The following is a 1,286-nucleotide window of genomic DNA, read 5'->3' as shown; positions in this document are numbered from 1 at the left end:
ATTCACCGAGCAATTCTCTTAAAACAATCGTAGCATAGGATGATGGCCCTAAAGTAAATGTAAATTGATAATCATTCCCCTTTTTCTTACAAGCGAGCTCTCTTATTTCTGTAAAAGCTTTTCTCTTTACTTTACTTCCCTTTAGGACCAGCTCTTCGTTTACCTCGTATTTTCCACCCAGCAATTTCGATAACTCTTGGTTGAACACATAGCTCTGGTATGCATGCAAATAAAAAACTCGAATTTTTTCTTTAATGCTGAAAACAGCATATTTGTATCCTCTAGTGATGTTTCTGCAAATGCTTTTCTCGGCGAGACAGTTCTTAGGAAATTGTGCATAGGCCTTATCGTATTCTTTGTTATGAAAAGACTGTTTTGCTTCTTTCACATAGTCTCCATCATTTTTTTCCGCCATCATGATTAAATTAACCGCATCTTCGTATTTTTTTTCCTGTATAAGCTTACCTACCAAATGGTTATTCAAGTTCCTTCCAAATCGCTGTGGACCAAAGAAATTAGGCACCATTTTCATATTCAGATCCATGTTCATTACCGCATCATCTAACGAGCAATCACCCGTCTCTGATGAGTTTTCTTTCGGGCGTACCATAATCGTGAACCGATTGCCTTTGAATCCTCCGAGTTTCAAATATCCTCGTTCTCTTCTCACGCAGTGTAAATGTTTGATATTATCGTAGTACACATCATTGATCGATACTCGCTGGTAGGTAATTGCTCGCCTGTCTTTATTACCAGCAAACTTTACATTTTTGAACGGTACGTTCAGTTCCTTCGATATTCGCATGCATGCTTCCACAGTGTCTTCATTTTCCTTCCGTAAAACGAACGAAAAAGGTGCCTTTCTGCGTGTTTTTATATATTCTGAATTTGTTATCGACATACTCTGATTCGATCAAAGGATTTCGCCTTAATGCACCGTGTAGAAGCGTTCTTTCCTCTTTTTTCGGCATGTCTATCTCTGCCAGTAACACCTTAGTGTCTTTTTTTCGTTTAATTGCTCTAAATTGGTTATAATTTGCACGATATCATCATCCAAGAAGTGTTTGAGAAAAGAAGCATCCGTGTGATCGCTCTCTTCACCGCATATATCGTTATGATCGTGCATTTCCTGAACAATGAAATCCGATGGCGAGTGTTTTATCATGTAGTTTACTTTTCTTTTACACGTATTTATTCCGATTTTTCGAAAATCGATCGACATATGGGCAGTGAATTGCTAATATGTAAAAAGAACTTAAGCAAATACCGAGTTTACTCGCCAGAAC

At 37.8% G+C, this 1,286-nt stretch overlaps 1 protein-coding gene across 1 annotated transcript; it reads right to left on the bottom strand.

The window, feature by feature from the left end:
• On the bottom strand, positions 1-1,206 carry VCUG_02688 (TruD family tRNA pseudouridine synthase; the record flags this gene model as incomplete). The annotated part of the gene is made up of 1 exon (XM_008077506.1): positions 1-1,206. A coding segment is annotated over exon 1 (901 nt), but the record flags the coding sequence as incomplete, so codon positions are not given.
• Between the last annotated feature and the right edge of the window lie 80 nt (positions 1,207-1,286).

This window comes from Vavraia culicis, assembly GCF_000192795.1.
Source record: "Vavraia culicis subsp. floridensis unplaced genomic scaffold supercont1.144, whole genome shotgun sequence".
NCBI lineage: Eukaryota > Fungi > Microsporidia > Pleistophoridae > Vavraia > Vavraia culicis.
This window is presented reverse-complemented; position numbering and strand designations above follow the sequence as displayed.